This window comes from Halichoerus grypus, chromosome 2 (genome assembly GCF_964656455.1).
Source record: "Halichoerus grypus chromosome 2, mHalGry1.hap1.1, whole genome shotgun sequence".
Classification (NCBI taxonomy): Eukaryota; Metazoa; Chordata; class Mammalia; order Carnivora; family Phocidae; genus Halichoerus; species Halichoerus grypus.
In genome coordinates this window covers 101,950,273-101,965,166 of record NC_135713.1, presented here as the reverse complement: position 1 = coordinate 101,965,166, position 14,894 = coordinate 101,950,273, and the positions used below count along the sequence as shown (strand labels likewise).

General features: G+C 39.9%; 1 protein-coding gene across 15 annotated transcripts in view; it reads left to right on the top strand.

The window, feature by feature from the left end:
- MAST4 (microtubule associated serine/threonine kinase family member 4) overlaps positions 1–14,894 on the top strand; it is a 550,957-nt gene that overhangs the window by 460,545 nt on the left and 75,518 nt on the right. For all 15 annotated transcript variants that reach the window (XM_078067256.1, XM_078067255.1, XM_078067252.1 and 12 more), the window contains one exon: positions 12,053–12,122. In XM_078067256.1, the coding sequence (XP_077923382.1) occupies positions 12,053–12,122 (70 nt within the window). The remainder of the gene's footprint in view (positions 1–12,052; positions 12,123–14,894) is intronic.

Below are 14,894 nucleotides of genomic sequence, written 5' to 3'. Positions count from 1 at the left end.
GGCAGTCTCGAGGAGCCTCCAGAGGAGTAGATCTGTGCGTCGTGATCAGAATCTTACAAGTTTATATAGAAGACTTAACTGGGTTCAGTCACATATTGAGTCCAGCTCTCTCTCAAGGCTATGTCCTTGGAACAGCTTCCTCTATGGGAACGGTGAGCTGAGGGTACATTCCATGGACAGGGGAGGGGGTTGGGAGCCTCCCATTACCTGGGTCCAGCTTCCAGCTCAAATGGAGGTCACATCCTCTGAGTGACCTCCTCCAGAAAGTATTTACAGGATACTCACTGAATCATCAAAACACTGACATCAGTCTAAATATCCACTAATAGGAAACGAAGAAATTATGGTATAGGGCATACTGGAATTTTATTTGATGATAAAGATGATGACAGAGATTTAGGTGTGGTGATACAGGAAGATGTAGTTAGATTATGAAGAAAAAAGCAAATTTAAAACTATATGTACACAAATATATGGCATGGTATTATTTTGGAATTTTTTTATATTCATAATATATGCTTGCACATCTGTATGTATTTCTGGAGAGATCCATACCCTATCAAAAGAGGTTGCACCTGAAGAATAGAATTGGGGGTTGGGAGGTGGGCATGGGGGCCCAGAGCTTGCTGCAGTACATGATGCGTGACATCATAATAAATGTTTGAAGGAATCAGTGAATGGAACTCAGACTTTAGGATAGATTTTTAGTCTTTATTGCGTCCCTTCTTGAACTATTTGTATTTTTTTTTTTACCAGGTGTGTATAAATGCCTTTGTAGTAAAACTAGAGTATGTAAAAAAATATGCTGTTCTCTTTTGCTGCTCTCTCCCTTTGCTTGTTCAGTTTCCTCTGCTTCAAAAGTCTCCTTTCCTTTCAGTCTTTCATCTACCATTTTCCCTGGAGGTTCAGATCAGAGGTTGCCTCTGTGTGGCCATCCATCCCTCTTCTGAATTCATGGCTTCCACGCTTTATTTATTTCACACGAGTGCAAGATCTTATTATGTTCTCTCCCATCTTTCTTCCTTGTCTGATGGGTGAGAGCATTGTGGTCAGGGATGGTCTGACTCATCTGACTTTCTCCAAAGGCTACCAAGAGTCTGTCATGGTAAACGTCTCAGTTATTTTCCTGTTGAGATCCTAAGTGCTGGTCTGCCTTACAGTCACGCTCGGCCTGACGCAGGAAGTGATTGGCCATTTCCGACCCCTCAGGTGTTCTAGAACACAGAGCTCTAGTCTCAGACACAGTCTCCAGAATTGCCAGTGTCCATTTCATCCATCATCAGTGCCAGCATCACTCGAAGGAAGCCGCCAGTACCAATTATCTTAGACTTGATGGATCTACTGAAGTACCCAGCATATATTGGCTTTTTTCCCCCAAGCTTTATGGAGATATTATTGATCGATAACACATGTAAGGTGTACAACATGTTGGTTTGATACATGGATGACTACCACAATAAGGTTAGCTCATCCCCTCCTCCCCTCACATAATTATCATTTTTGTGTGTGTGGTGGTAACATTTAAGATCTATTCTTTAAACTTTCAAGTATATAATGCAGTATGTTAATTACAGTCAGTACACTTTACATTAAATTGTCAGAACTTATCTTCTACCTATAATGTGTACCCTTCGAACAACATCTCACCATTTCCCCCAGCCCCTGGCAGCCACCATTCTACTCTCTGCTCTTATGAATTTAGGACTTTTAGACTCCATGTTTAAGTGAGAAAATACAGTATCTGTCTTATTTCACTTAGCATAATACCCTCAAGTTCCATCTATGTTGTTGCAGTAGACGGGGTATCCTTTATTTATGATTCAATAATATTCCTTTATGTATACGCCACAGTTTGCTCATTCATCAGGGGACACTTAGGTTGTTACCGTATGTTGGCTGTTGTAAGTAATGCTATAGTGAACATGGGGTGCAGGTATCTTTTTGAGATAGTGATTTCATTACCTTTGGATAAATACTAGAAGTAGTGATTTCATTATCTTTGGATAAGTACCCAAAGGTAGAATTTTTGGTGCATATGATATTTCTATTTTTAATTTTCTGAGGAACCTTCATCCTTTTTTGCATAGGGGCTGCATCAGTTTACGTTCCCACCACTTATGCACGAAGGTTTCTTTTTCTCCACATCCTTGCCAACCCTTGTTGTCTCTTGTCATTTTGCTAATAGTTATTCTGATAGATGTGAAGTGATATCATTATGATTTCGGTTTGTATTTCTCTGATGATTAGTGATGCTGAACACTTTTTCATGTGTCTGTTGGCCAGCTATACGTCTTTTCTGGAAAAATATCTAAGGTATTTGCACATTTTTTAATTGGGTTGTTTGTGTTTTTTGTTATCGAGTTGTATGAGCTCCTTATATATTTTGGATATTAATCCCTTATCAGATAGATAGGTTGCAGATATTTTCTTCCATTTGGTAGGTTGCCTTTTCATTGTGCTGTTTCTTTTGCTTTGTAGAAGCTTTTTAAGAAGTTTGATGTAATCTAACTTATTTCTTTTTGATTTTGTTGTTTGCACCGTCGGTGTCATATTCCAAAAATTGTTGCCAAAGTGATGTCGAGGAGCTTTTCCCTGTTTTCTTCTAACAGTTTTACAATTTCTGGTGTTGAATTTAGGTTAGGTAAGCATTTGTTATATGATTTAATATGTGATTTAAGATTTGTACCTGTCACGTACCTAACTTTTCCTTCAGAGGGCCATAGAGACCAAGTCGTGCTGCTTGAGAAGAGTAATCACAACTTTGTTCCCTGCCTCAGTATCCCTCAACATGCTTGAAGGGATCCACACATTGTAATTAATACCTGTGGCTCCTGAAGTTAAGTGATTTTCTAAAAGTTAGTATTTGGGCAGAGGATCTCAGGGTTGTGTGTGGTTCGAAATAAGCTCCCTTGCCCCACCTATCAATAATTTAGGATTGTATGCTAAAAATACCATGGACACATGTATAGAACATAAATAGAGTAAGGACCCGAATGGACACATCTCTATCATGGAAAAGACCGAATCGTGTTTGTTTGTTTTTTAATTTTTTTTTTAAGATTTATTTATTTATCTTCAGAGAGAGAGAGAGAGCACACACATACTCCTGTGAGAGGGGTGAGAGGCAGAAGGAGAGGAAGAGACAGAATCTCAAGCAGACTGCGCTGAGCATGGAGCCCCACACGGGGCTTGATCTCATGACCCTGAGATCATGACTTGAGCCGAAACCAAGAGTCGGACGCTTAACCGACTGAGCCGCCCAGGCGCCCCCAAATCATTTTTTTTAAGATTTTATTTATTTATTTGACAGCACAAGCAGGGGGAGAGGGAGAGGGAGAGGGAGAAGCAGACTCCCCACTGAGCAGGGAGCCCGACGTGGGAATCAATACCAGGACCCTGAGATCACGACCTGAGCTGAAGGCAGATGCTTAACCAACTGAGCCACCCAGGTGCCCCCAAATCCTGTTTTTTGTAAGGAGGAATGATTAGAATAATTAGAGTGGTCTTATTTTTTCTTCTGATAATCACATGTTGCACTGAGGCCCTGTGCATTGATTTTAACTGTCCTAATAATTTTAAAAGTTTCAATATTACATGAACCAAATACTAGGCATTCTGCCTGTGAGAAAATGAAAGCAGGAAATACACAGTCTTAAGGCAAATATTTCACTCATATACTGTTAGGTGGTGATTGAAATGAAAACTGGTGTTTAACTTTGAATAATCAAAAGATTAAACTTGATAGTAAAAGTGTAAACAAGATTTGGTCAATGAATGGGTTTTTTTGCCTATGTTTTCCTTTTACAGAGACTTTTAGTCTTAATCTAGGAACATAAGAATGATACACAGCTAAGCTTGGGGGGGGGGCGTGTTACATCCTGTTTGAAAAGAAGGGAGAAAAAGTGGAAATAATGAAGTGATTATAGAGGATATAATAGAGTGAGAATAATGAAGTGAAGGGTAGCAGTAGGATTGAGTAGAAGAAGTATATAATTTATTTGATTAACCTCAGATAATACCTGCGGGCAGGTGGGATTTCTAGAGTGTTCACATGGTAGGATCCTTTTTGTTTGGATTGATAGGGGAGGAATTTCAAGCATTAGTCCTGTTTTGACAATACTTGGAGGTCACATGAAGTGAATTTGTAGAAGGGACATTGAGCTATTATTGTAGTTCAATGTCTACATTGAGCTCTTTGTCAATGAGAGTTCTTGAGGGGGAATGCAAGAGGGAAGTTGCATTATAGAATGAAATGGGGAAGCGAAAAAAAATCCAGACTTCCTGGTTAAGATGTCTAAAGGATGAGTAAAAGTTTTGGATTTGATTTATAGTATACAAGCAAATTCTAAGGTCATGGTTCTCAGCCCTGGCAGCATTTTACAATCACTTCATTTAAAAAGGGGCATGTTAGGGCCTGGATATAAGCATTTTTAAAGCTTCCTAAGTGATTCTCTTATGCACTCCGGAGGAGAACTGTTTATTGATATAAGGACATGAAAGAGGAGAGTGAAAGAAAAAATATTAGAGCAAAGTCTCAGGGCCAGGGAATTTCCAACATCAGTATGGTTTATGGGAACTCAGAGTCACAATTCTGAATTGTTAAATCCTTGGCACATTGCATATTATTTTATAATGAGGCAATAGAATTGAATGCCTTTGATTCTTTTAAGTCTGAACCTGTTTCTGGAGTTAGTAACTGAAAATGATTAGGTAACTATTAAAAGAAAAAATATACATATTTTGCTTCTTTCAGATAGAATTCCGGTGTACCAGCAGCCAAAGGAACATTAATATTTGTTAAATGGGACCACCTTAAGTCGAATATGTATTTTTTTAAACTGTGAAGAACTGAAAGGAAAAAGTTTATAACAGAGAATACATTCAGATTATATTTAGCAAGGTATATGGATGTGCACCATGTCATTTAAATACTTCCTCTTTGACTAGAAATTACTAAGCAGTCGAAGCAAACAATCTGAGAAGAATCAGTTTCCTGATAGCACCCTCCCTACTCTTCTTAGTAAAAAGGGAAATTCTTTGTATCTAATTACTTTAAAGAATTAAAATCCCTTCATGTATGACAGAAAAAAAAATGTGCGCACCTTAGGTTACATTCTTTAACTCAGCCTTTTATCCTGATTCAGATACTAATTAATTATCTAAGATGAAGGAATGCATCAAGTTTCATAAAATTGCATGAAACTTAGGAATATCTGTTAACAGTGGCTGTTATTAACTCCCCTTCCTTGACCTTACCAATGCTACTCAGCAACTTTTAAACAAAGACTAAAAGTAATCTCTTCTGTATTGTGGGGAGATGAATTACTATAGATGGGAGGAAAGTATACAACTAAAAATCAACTTTCTTCATCACTCTTGACATTCACCAGTCTTTACTCGGGATCACCTTGAGATGCGACATCAATTCAGAGTAATAAGAAGGGTCAACGAAAAGCTAAAACATTCTCAAGAACCCATTATAACACATCTCCCAGGGATTCGGGTCAATGCCACAGCATTTCAAATAGAGTACACAAATTCCAGAGGAACACCTTCTTGAAATGGAGACAGTAGGCATCGGTGAGAGTCTTATGACATAGAAATTGACCTGTTATTGGATCTCTCTTTTACTCCCTACATGTTGTCCACCCTCCACCTCATCACTCATTCCTTAGAAAGCGTTGCGTGTACGTATGTCAGGAGTCTTGTTGTGACACAGTACATTCTCCATATGGTATTGTCATTGAGAGTTCATTTTTAGTAAGTAATTTTGATACATTTAAGGGCTTTGGTTTAAGAAAATTTCTTTTTCACATGAATTTGGATCCAGAATTGGTTTTGCAAAATGAGTCTAGAGCTGGATGATATCCAGAGTTAGCTGCCTCTATCAGATTTTTAGCTCTTTGGGTCTTGTTCACCACATAATCTGTTGTAGTAGGAAGCTCAAAGCTGTGAACAAAAAGAACTTAATACATAATTTTTGGGTTTAAAAAAACAGTATGTTTCTGGTTTTCTATATTTTAGAGATTAGGTTAGGCACTGAGAATTCAAAATACACTTTGTGTGTATCTACATGTATAACTGAAGTTTATCCCCCACCAATATTTAGAAATAGCAGTTAGAGGAAGAGAGAAAGGGAACAGAGTACATGTTGTTAAATTCCATTTAGTTTTACCTGTGGTGACAGGAGACAGAATGATTGAAGTTATCACTCAATCTTCAGTATTTAGCCTATAGAATTTTCCTTCTCTACAGACCCTTCACTAGCACTCTCGAGTGGTTTGAGTGTCTGAAGCAGATCAGGACTATTCAATCTGTTAGGCACTAAGTAATGTGAGCTGGAAAAATGTTACTTGCTCTCAAGTACAATAACAACTATAACAGAATTTTTACATAATTAATATAAATGTTACATGAGAACCGCAACTAAGTGTAACATTGTTATATATAACTGCATATAAAGTGGAGTATGAGTGCATTTTGATATATTTGAAATTATTTGAGGTGGTGTCTCTGTAAGTAAAAGAGCCTAACGCCCACCCAGATATTGGAGTTATGTTCTTAGTTCTGTCTTACACTCCCAAAACCTGTCCTCCCTTGGTCTTCCCCATCTCAGTTAATGCCACCATCTTACTCATTTGCTTAGTCTTAAAATCTAGGAGTCCTCTTTGTTTCTTCTCATTCCCTCATCATTTCCCTCAGTCCAGGTTTTCAGCAAATCCTATTCGTTCTAGTGCCAGAAAGTACCTGAGATCTGCAGTCACCCCATCCAAAGCATCATATCTTTATTTATTTATTTATTTATTTATTTGAGAGAGAGAATGAGACAGAGAGAGAGCACGAGACGGGGGAGGATCAGAGGGAGAAGCAGACTCCCTGCTGAGCAGGGAGTCCGATGTGGGACTCGATCCCAGGACTCCAGGATCATGACCTGAGCCGAAGGCAGTCGCAAAGCATCATATCTTAGCTTGTCTGTGCTTGTAGCCTCCTAACTGAACTCCCTGCTTCCACTCACACCTGCTTACAGCCCATCGGTCACAGAACACCAGAGGGATCTTTCTAAAATGTAAATCAAATCTTATTATTGTCCTCTGCGTGGTAGGGGATTGATAAGTATTTGTTGAATGAATAGATCAGATGATAGTAGTGGTCCTGGCTGCTGAAGGATCAGTAAGCAATGAGGGACAGGGAAAACAAAACAGGTTCAGAGAGCCTACATTTTATGAAAACTTTGGTTCATTGTCTGTAATCTTCTATTTACTTGAAAACCCAGGCAGGTGAGTCTACTTCTATTCTTTACAGAATGCATAGACAGAGACAATTCCACAGAAGGCCAATCAAGGTTTCTCCTTGTCCACTTAGAGTCTAAACAGCTGCCCAGCTTTAATTAATATTTCACAGTTGTATCTGGAGAGGAGCCAGTTGCTGAGACAGCTGTCCAGGTGAAAGGAAGATTTTTAACTTTGCTTGTATTAGCTGGGTCTGGTAGGATAGAGTCAAAGTTCTCAGGCATTGGGGACTACTGTCTTTGCACGTTCACTCAGCCTGAGGTTCCTGTATAACTGTTCTCATGTCCATCTTATCTGCTAGAATTCATCTTGGAAGGAGATGCTGGGTTTGATTCTTGCAGGTTTGGTCTTAAAGTCTAAAGCAATGGCAATATGTTGCTCACAATCTCTTATAAAGCAATAGGAAGCTCGGTACTGATTGTTATAGCATAAAACGCCACAAGTCATTTAAGCTGATCGTCAAGTAATGACAACAAGGATTCAAGTGGGGGCTTACTCTTTGATCCACCAGGAGTTTCAAATGGCAATTATCATTATTTCTTGTATTCCCTCAGTCCTGATAGAAAATCAAGGCAACCAGAAACTATCATTTTGTAAACAGACAGCTATTAAAAGCACGTTAATAATCTGTAGTGGGTATAACATATGCCTTTTAAAAAGATTTGCCACTTGTTTCTCTGTGGTAAAGACACAGGACTTCTCCAACCTAATTACAAAGCAATCAAACAATTTAATTAATCTGGAAATCACTTTCTTAACCGTAACTGCCTCGAAAATGAGGCACCCTGTGCAGAGCCGTGAGGTAAAGCCCCATTTTGTTATATTGCTTGTATATTGGCCGTGCTAGTCCCCCCCACCCGGACCCCACCCCCCCGGGATCCTAGAGTTAATTACCTACCAAATGCCTGACCACTACTAAGGTTTACTTTACCAGGTCAAAAACATCAGCGGCGATAACGGCGTTCTAGGAAGTGTCCTAGCCCTCCAACATCCAAGAGCCAGCAAATCCCTGGGAGCGGCAGGATTTGAGTTATAAGCAAGTGCTGCACATATGGGCAGAGAATTAACTGGCACCAGTTTTCATTTGAGAGTCTCTCAGGTATTGCTTTGCAGATGGGTAGATGAATTCAGAGAGCAGTGCTGTGAGGAGTGAAGGTCATGTATAGGACTCTGGTTTCAATCCGTCTTGCTTCCTCATCCTGGAGACTCGCTGGGCATGTCCACAGCAGCCTGGTCCTCATTTCTTAAGAATACGTATATAAGATGTGCTTTTTGATTTAGTCTGTTCTAAATGAGTGGTATTTTCATCACTGTATAACCAAAGAGTGTCCCTAAGGCTTCAGAGACGGGGTAGGTAACATAGCAATCGATTTTTGTTTCAAATAAGAACACAGACTTCAAAGATTGACTCCCAGGGGCGCCTGGGTGTCTCAGGCGGTTAAGCGTACGACTCCTGATTTCAGCTCAGGTCATGATCTCAGGGGTCCTGGGATCAAGCCCGGAGTCAGGCTGGCACTGGGCGTGGAGCCTGCTTAAGATTCTGTCTCTCACTCTGCCCCACTTCTCTAAAAACAAAACACAATAAAAACAGAAACAAAGATTAACTCCCACCTATCTAATCTCCTAATCTTGTTACTTCTCCCTAAGGAAAATGGAGGAATATTCTGTGATAACACAAAAATCTGCAGAATACTTATCCACCCTTTTCATCTATCACAACCATTCCACTTCTCTCCCAGAATTCCCTATCAACAGACAATCATTCTCCCACAATGGGTAGTCAGTCACCCACAATCGACCCACATTGGAAATATTGGTCACTTGTGATCTGTAATATTTTCATCACTTCATTTCCAGTGCATCACTAATTATGCTTGGTTTGTTCACCAAAATATTCTTTCTATTGGCCTCTCAAGTCCTAATCTAAGCTCCTAAACCTCCCTTCTTTGGCCACTCATCTGTCCACCCAACACATTCATGCCAGGTTAAAATCTCTATTACCGCTCTCTTGCCTGCTGATGTCTCTTAAGGCCCTCCCCTGGTTAATACCAATAAACATAGTTCACAGCTCATTGGCTATACCAGTCTGAATCCCCTACTGCCAGAATATCTATCTCTACTGTATCACCCTACTGTGTTTGGGTTGTTTCTGTCCCCTTCCTGAGGTTCTTCCATTTCTTCTCTTGAGCTTGCTGAACTGTCCTCAAATTAAGCTGTAATCTCTTGTCTTTAATGAATTATCAGGTATTCTAGTACAGGCCACCATCATTTTCTCTAATATCCCACTACATTTAAGAGCCTTTGTGGTAGTGTGGTGGGGGCGGGGGGGTTTGCATGTGTACACACATTGGCATTTAAACCTAGCTCTAGATCTGCCATGAAACAGGAAGAAAGAGCTGTTAGTAGCAAGATTATGCAGATGGCTCTGTAGTCTTGAAGTTAAAAATGTGGGAATTTGTGTTTGATTTAATAGCAATGTAGGAGTAGATGAGAAGACAATGAGGAACATTTTCAATTGATGGGCTTAGAAAGGCAGCATAAAATGGAGAGACAAAACCCAAAGATTAGAAATGGTTAATGGTAGCCTTGATTTTTTTTTTTCATTAAGAGCAGAATTAAATTAACCTACCTCTATGTATCTTTGTCTCAGCCCGTTCATCCTCAAAGTGATCAGTTGCCATGTATTATAAGATGTTACATGACTTCCTGGGGACAAATCATTATAATCTCTAATGAAAAGGGTTTTAAGTTAACTCCTTGTTTCTCCCTTCTTTAGAGTCTTAAGAATACTTAGTAAGCTCTCTCTAGTTCTAGTTGATCTCATTATAATCTCCAGATATAGTGTTCATCTTACAGAGAACATGGAGCTAAGAATTTGGTGCCAAGTTTCTTGGATCTTATTATTTATTCTCAATGAATTGGGTAGCTGGGATTGTTAAACTGATCATACCTTGGCTTCCAGCAATCAATTGTTCTGTTTTTCCTAATAACTTACTGGTAGTTTGCTCTATATGGAATGTGGGCAAAGTGAACATTTTTTTCCAAATAAACAAAATCTACACTAAAATTTCTGACATTGGATTCATTTCCCTTTCAGAAACAAAAATCTTTAGCTATCTTGAATTTTTCAAGATCTTTCAAGGCTATGAACAGTGATATATAAGCTAAGTTGGAAAGAGGCAGGGTGGGGGGAATGAAGACTGTTGGGAAAAGTTGAGGAACTTAATTTAGCTCTGTAGATAAATGGACAAAAAAAAAAAAAAAAAAAAGAGTCCTGGATTACTAGATGGCAAAAGCAGAATCCATTTCTCCAGGGGCCCAAGGAACAACAGATGCAGAGACATGATAAATTTCATTGCAGCAGAGGGAAAAATGCTTCTAGATTCTCTGTCCATAAAGAAATAGGCTTTTCAGTGCTTTCTAGTCAAATGGCTTTAATTGTGCTGTCTGTCATAAAGTTAATGGCATCTGTTGAAGACATCACTATAAAATTTGCAACCTTACGTTAATTGAAACTTTCAGTAGAGATGTAACCAGTCCAGAAGTCCTCAAGGTAACACTAACCTTATCCCCTTCTTTTTGCACACAGGTAACACATTGTTTGCAGCTAGGTACTGACTTGCACGTGCAATCTTATATTCCTCACACCTATCCACAGTTGTCACTGCCGTTCTGAAATCAGTAATGTGGGAACTGGCTGGCTGGGAGGGATTAAACGTATCTTCCTGATTTATTTTCCACGTTTCAAGAATGTACAAGACGAGTTTGCAGCCTTTCCTCACCTTCTTTAAACCAGCTACAGTTCTCTCTGGTCCTCAGATAATTCTGCCAATCTAATTAAGCATGCGGAGGGAAGCCGGGTGGTCTGGGGTGTCCTGAGCTGCCCCTCACCAGCTGCCTGCCACGCGTTCTCAATGATCAGCAGCAGGTTGGGTGTTCTGATGGAGGAAGTAACAAGCCCCCAAGGAGCTGCTCTCCTTACAGCCAGTGGTCTGTGCTCGCCCGCCTCGGCGGGATGGGAGGGAAACACTCTCTGAGGAAAAAGCCTTTGTGGGGTGGTGGCTTTGAAAGCCTGCCTGGCCAGGCACAGCCCAGAGGCTCAGAAGCAGGGGGGCTGTTGAAGAAAATAGTGATAGGGGCTACTCCTGCTGGGCCACCCGGACCGTAGATCTGGGTTATTGGAGAAATAGGTCCAAACGGCTGGGTTCTTCCCAGCATTTTATGACTAGTACTGACATTTCCACTTTTAAAACACGGACCCCGGAATACGAGGATTTATTTTTGAGAACTCTGACATGTACTCGGTTTCCGTAAACAAAAAGTACTAAGGCTACTTCACGAAAGTAGAAAGCCCCACCCCCACCACCAGGTGAAGCATAGACTTCCACGCCCATCCTGTTGCTTAAGATGTTAACATCTGGAAGACTGAAAAGCAAGACATTTGTATATACATTATTCTATAGGACTGAAATATTTAGGTTATTAATCCCTGGGAGACTGCTGCTTGGTGATAGATGGATGTGCTTATTCATATAGCTTGCACCCTCAGAACGCTGTGCTGGGTGGGACTCTAGCCCATTCCCTCGCTCCCCGCACCCCACCCCTGCCCCTGCTCCAAGGAACACTGAAACATTTTTGAAGAGATGGACGTTGTGTGAGAATGTACAGAAACGCATTACTAGAAAGAAGATGATCCTGGATGTGGATAATGTTACAAAAACAAAATCATGTTATGATTCTTTTTTCCCTCTTTCTCTTTACAGGAAATAGCCCTCAAGATAGTCCAAGAAATTTCTCCCCCAGTGCCTCAGCCCATTTCTCATTTGCACGGAGGTAAGGACTTCCTGTGAGTCAAATAGTAAAGTGTTAGGTCGAGATCGCATCTCCTGAACCCCCCTCTTTGTCATTACCTGTTCCCCTGCCTTCTGCCTGTGAGATCCTGTGCATTATATATGGCCTTCTCTAAAGCTCCCTGCCCAAAGATAGCTTTAGAGCAATGCACAACTGTTGTAAACACTCCCGCTGTAACAGTTTAATAGTGACTTCTGACTCATGTTAGAGTTCCATGTACCTCTCTTGGTCCTTCCCTAGATGGTGGGCTCCCAGTGAGGGTGAGAAAGATTGTTTCCTTTTTTTTCTCTTAACTCTAGTGCAGTGCCTTGTACATGCTTGATGTTCAACAGATTTATATGGAACTGTCTGAGCTTACATTATAAGGACTTGACTCATCTGTGTCCTGGTGCATCTGCTTTTGTTGTTGAAATATTTTTTTTTTTAAATAACCTTTCTTGGGATGACAGGGTATAAATACTCTAGGATGCCTCTTTACTTAAGAGCATGAAGCCACCAATTTAGTGATCCCCTTGAGATAAAGCCATGCATGGACTATAGGATATTTTATGTTTTCTCTTCCTATCTTAGTTAGAATTTGGTACCAAGTGTCGAAGATACATGTGTTCTATCTGGGTCATTGAGCCACAAGGAAGTCTTGTTGTGAATTCGGAGGATCATAGGCATGTGATGTAACATCACATCTCATCAGTTCTGGATGTTCTTCTGTGACTTCTCCAAGTCAAAGGAGTCAGTCTACACAGCCACATTTTCTGTGTTCCAGATGTGGAATTAATGTACTTCACCCCGTCCGATTCCAAGCTTCCCCTTCCTGGGCTCCATCACCCCTCTTAGACACGTACCCTGTCCTCTCCTGCCCGGGAAAAACACACAGAAAACAAAACGCCCCTTCAGCCAGGTCTCTGAATATTCAGGATACATTCAGTTTGTGGTCTACATGTCCAGCATACTTGCTTATTTTCCTCAGAGACCTAACAATACCATGAAGTGGATTAACATAGCACTTAATAAAGATAACGTGTGTAGATTTTAAAAAAATAGATTTTTTTTTTTTTTTTTTTGTTCATGAGAGTCAGAGAGAGAGATAGAGAGAGGCAGCGGCAGAGGGAGAAGCAGGCTCCCCGCATAGCAGGGAGCCCGATGCGGGACTCGATCCCAGGATGCTGGGATCGTGACCTGAGCCGAAGGCAGATGCTTAACCATCTGAGCCACCCAGGCGTCCCAAAAATAGATCTGTTTTAACACATGTTTCAAAGCAGCAAAACCCACAGTATCCCCACTGCCATTTGTCAGCATGCAATGCATTTACATTACTACATCCAAAGAAAGGGACCTGTTCGCAGTATTTTCAAAATTCTCTGTAATTAAGATTCCCTTGTAAATGTTACACATCCCCCACCATAAGGAGATGCCTATGTGTGGAAGGTCCCTGTTCTCTATCGTGGCCAGGACACCAGAGCCATAAGACAGGCTCTCAAGGGAACTTGAGACCCCCCACCCTGACTCTTTACCCAGTTCCAGCTTCTTTTCTTTTAGCAACTTGTTCTAAGTACTCTCAAGAAAATGTGAAAATTAACTGGTCCCACAAAGCCTATGTTGGCCCAGTTAATATTAATTCATGATAGTGCTACTCTAAGTGGAAACAAAAATCTTATAAAAATGGATAAACAAGAACCCACCATAGTCTTTAAAACACATCTCTTAAAAAAATGTGTTTAATTACTTGAAGTAATAAGAAAAATGCAAATCTCATTATAGCGTGCATTTAAACATGACAGAAATCATAGTCTCTTAATCCTGCCAGATTTATAAAAATGAAGAGAATCTGATAATTAAGTGGGTGACTGGAGGATAGATGAATCTGGTTTCTCATTCAATTTAAAAAAAATACACAACCCCCAGGCATGTTAATTTTTGACGAATAAACCATAAACCATGACAGAAGATTATCACAGGAGACCTGTAGTTCATTTTGCATGAATTTCCAGATGGAACTCCCTCCACACTCTTCAAAAAATATTAATTTAGATTGGGGCATGAGTGATCATCTTTTTAAACTTTTTATTCAAGTAAACAGAACCCTGCTTTTGCTATAAAAACTCAAATTGATGTATTTTTATTTAACATCTGGTGTCTCTCTCCTCCATTTTAAAGTTGATTTTTATTCAGGGAAACATGGAAACACCACTCATGGGTCTCCATTCCCTTCCAGTCAGTATGCATTTTTGAGCCTTTAAGAAGTGATATCATTTTGAGACTCTCACATATTGTTATTTTGTATATTTAGCCCAGCAGAGAAGAGATTGCCCTGTTTTTAAAATTATTCTTGAGTGAAAGGATAAAGATCAGGCTTATTAATGTTTTCTCATCTTAACTTATACCAGTAAGTGATAATACTCCCCCACTAGACATCCCCTGTAATGGAATAGTTTAATTTCAGACTGGAAAATATGACGGCACTCACTTGCTATCTAATACATACGTAAGAGTAAAATTATCAAGCTAATTTTTTTTACTACTGAGTTAAAAGGAGAAAAATGAGCATTGTAGCAGAGTAAATTTTGTCAGGAGCAAGGAAACATATTTTTACTTTCCTAAGAACTGTGATACAGATTTACAATCTATCCGATTACAGAATTAACATTTTTTTCTTTGACTTAAGATGGAGGTAATAACATTGTTCTGCCTTCCCGAAAGTTGTTGGAGTTGACGCATTACATACTGCTTTCACTTACGTTGGAAATACAGAGCCCT